Here is a 1625-nt window from a genome sequence, read left to right on the forward strand (position 1 = left end):
GAATTAAGTGCATCGGGCCAATGCATGTGATTTCATTCCACGATAACAGATAAACGGGGGTCTTCATACAGGACATGCATACAACCTTGCAAGAACACGGAGGCGATGCATGTGTTCTATACAAGGTCACCGTGCAACGCGCACGTACGTATGCGTACGCACGCATATATGCACCTTCCCTTTGCTCACCACGGACCATGTTTATTTACTTTAGTAATTTAATACTAATTACTATGCACGTAGGCGTGCAGAGCAACGGCATGCACGTAGAGTTCGACGCAGGTAGGCACTGGGCAGTACTGCCTACCGTACGTACGTACGTATGCATGGCTGCATTTCGTCTCGATCGTGTGCTCAGTTGCGGACCTCCGCCGGCGCCCGGTACATGGGCTCCGGAACCTCGTCCGCGCGCGCACAGCAGCGGCAGCCATGGTGATGGAAGAGCCCGTGCCCGCAGCAGCCCCAGTGACATCCGCCGCCGCCGTAGCCTCCGCCGCCTTTTCCGCCGTGGCCACCGCCACCGCCACCGTAGCCTCCTCCGCCGCCTGGGTAGCCGCCGCCGCCGTAACCTCCACCGCCTTCCCCACCGTGGCCAGGGTAGCCGCCACCGCCGCCGTAGCCTCCACCGCCTTCCCCACCGTGGCCAGGGTAGCCGCCACCGCCACCGTAGCCTCCTCCGCCTTCCCCACCGTGGCCAGGGTAGCCGCCACCGCCACCGTAGCCTCCTCCGCCGCCTGGGTAGCCGCCGCCGCCGTAACCTCCACCACCTCCTCCGTAGCCTCCGCCGCCGCCGTAACCTCCTCCACCTCCGCCATAGCCTCCCCCGCCGCCTCCGTGCCCGTGGTGGCCTCCGCCAAAGTGGAAGAAGTTCTTTACGCCGGCTTCATTCTCTTCCTTCTTGGCCTCTACATGGAGAGAAACAAAAGGGTGATGGAAATTAGTAGCTAACGCAGCAAAGCAAGTTTCTTAGCCTAATGACGAGAGCAATTAATTTAACTCCTGCCAGTTCAAAACTGCTCCGAGGAGTTGGTGCATTAGCTCACCAGGGTGTTCGTCAGTCGAGGCTACGAGGATAGCAGCAGCAAGCAGGAGAGCGAACACAAGAAGACCCTTGCTGGATGCCATGCCTGGCATCTGCCTCTTCGTGGTCGCTGTGGTTACTGGCTGGCCAGTGTGATGGATGAGATACAGATTAGCATGCAGAGCAGGCGAATTTATAGGAGGGAGAGGCCGATGGAGGGCTTGGATACGATAGATAGCTCGGGATCACGAGGAGCTGCGAGCCTGTGACTGTGAGCGAGCTGAGGTTGGGTCCCCATGGCCATGGCGTCGTCGTCGGCCCGTGGAGTGATGGTGGTTGGGAGAAGGACGGCACGCATTAATGGTCGATCCCAGCAATCTAGCATGGAAATAGCTAAGCTCCGCGTCGTCCGGAGGAGTACCAATGGGCAATGGCGCCAGCCTCCCCTCTGACGCCGAGCATACTCTGGATCGGATGTCTTCTTCTGCATGTGCAGTTGCGCACTGCGCGGGGTGGGTGCTGCTCGCGCGACGCGAAGATAAAGTTTGCATGCACGCACCAATCTCATTAATCAGCTCCGCTACAAGTTACACACGGACTCGCA

The 1625-nt window shown here is 59.3% G+C and overlaps 1 protein-coding gene across 1 annotated transcript; it reads right to left on the reverse strand.

Annotated features, from left to right (window-relative positions):
- LOC123054612 (glycine-rich cell wall structural protein) lies at positions 1 to 1204 on the reverse strand. The gene is made up of 2 exons (XM_044478418.1): positions 1044 to 1204; positions 1 to 905 (listed from the first exon to the last, which is right to left on the reverse strand). The coding sequence occupies exons 1-2, from the start codon at positions 1132 to 1134 to the stop codon at positions 355 to 357; spliced, it is 642 nt and encodes a 213-aa protein (XP_044334353.1). The 5' UTR covers positions 1135 to 1204; the 3' UTR covers positions 1 to 354.
- Between the last annotated feature and the right edge of the window lie 421 nt (positions 1205 to 1625).

This window comes from Triticum aestivum, chromosome 2D (genome assembly GCF_018294505.1).
Source record: "Triticum aestivum cultivar Chinese Spring chromosome 2D, IWGSC CS RefSeq v2.1, whole genome shotgun sequence".
NCBI classification, from domain to species: Eukaryota; Viridiplantae; Streptophyta; class Magnoliopsida; order Poales; family Poaceae; genus Triticum; species Triticum aestivum.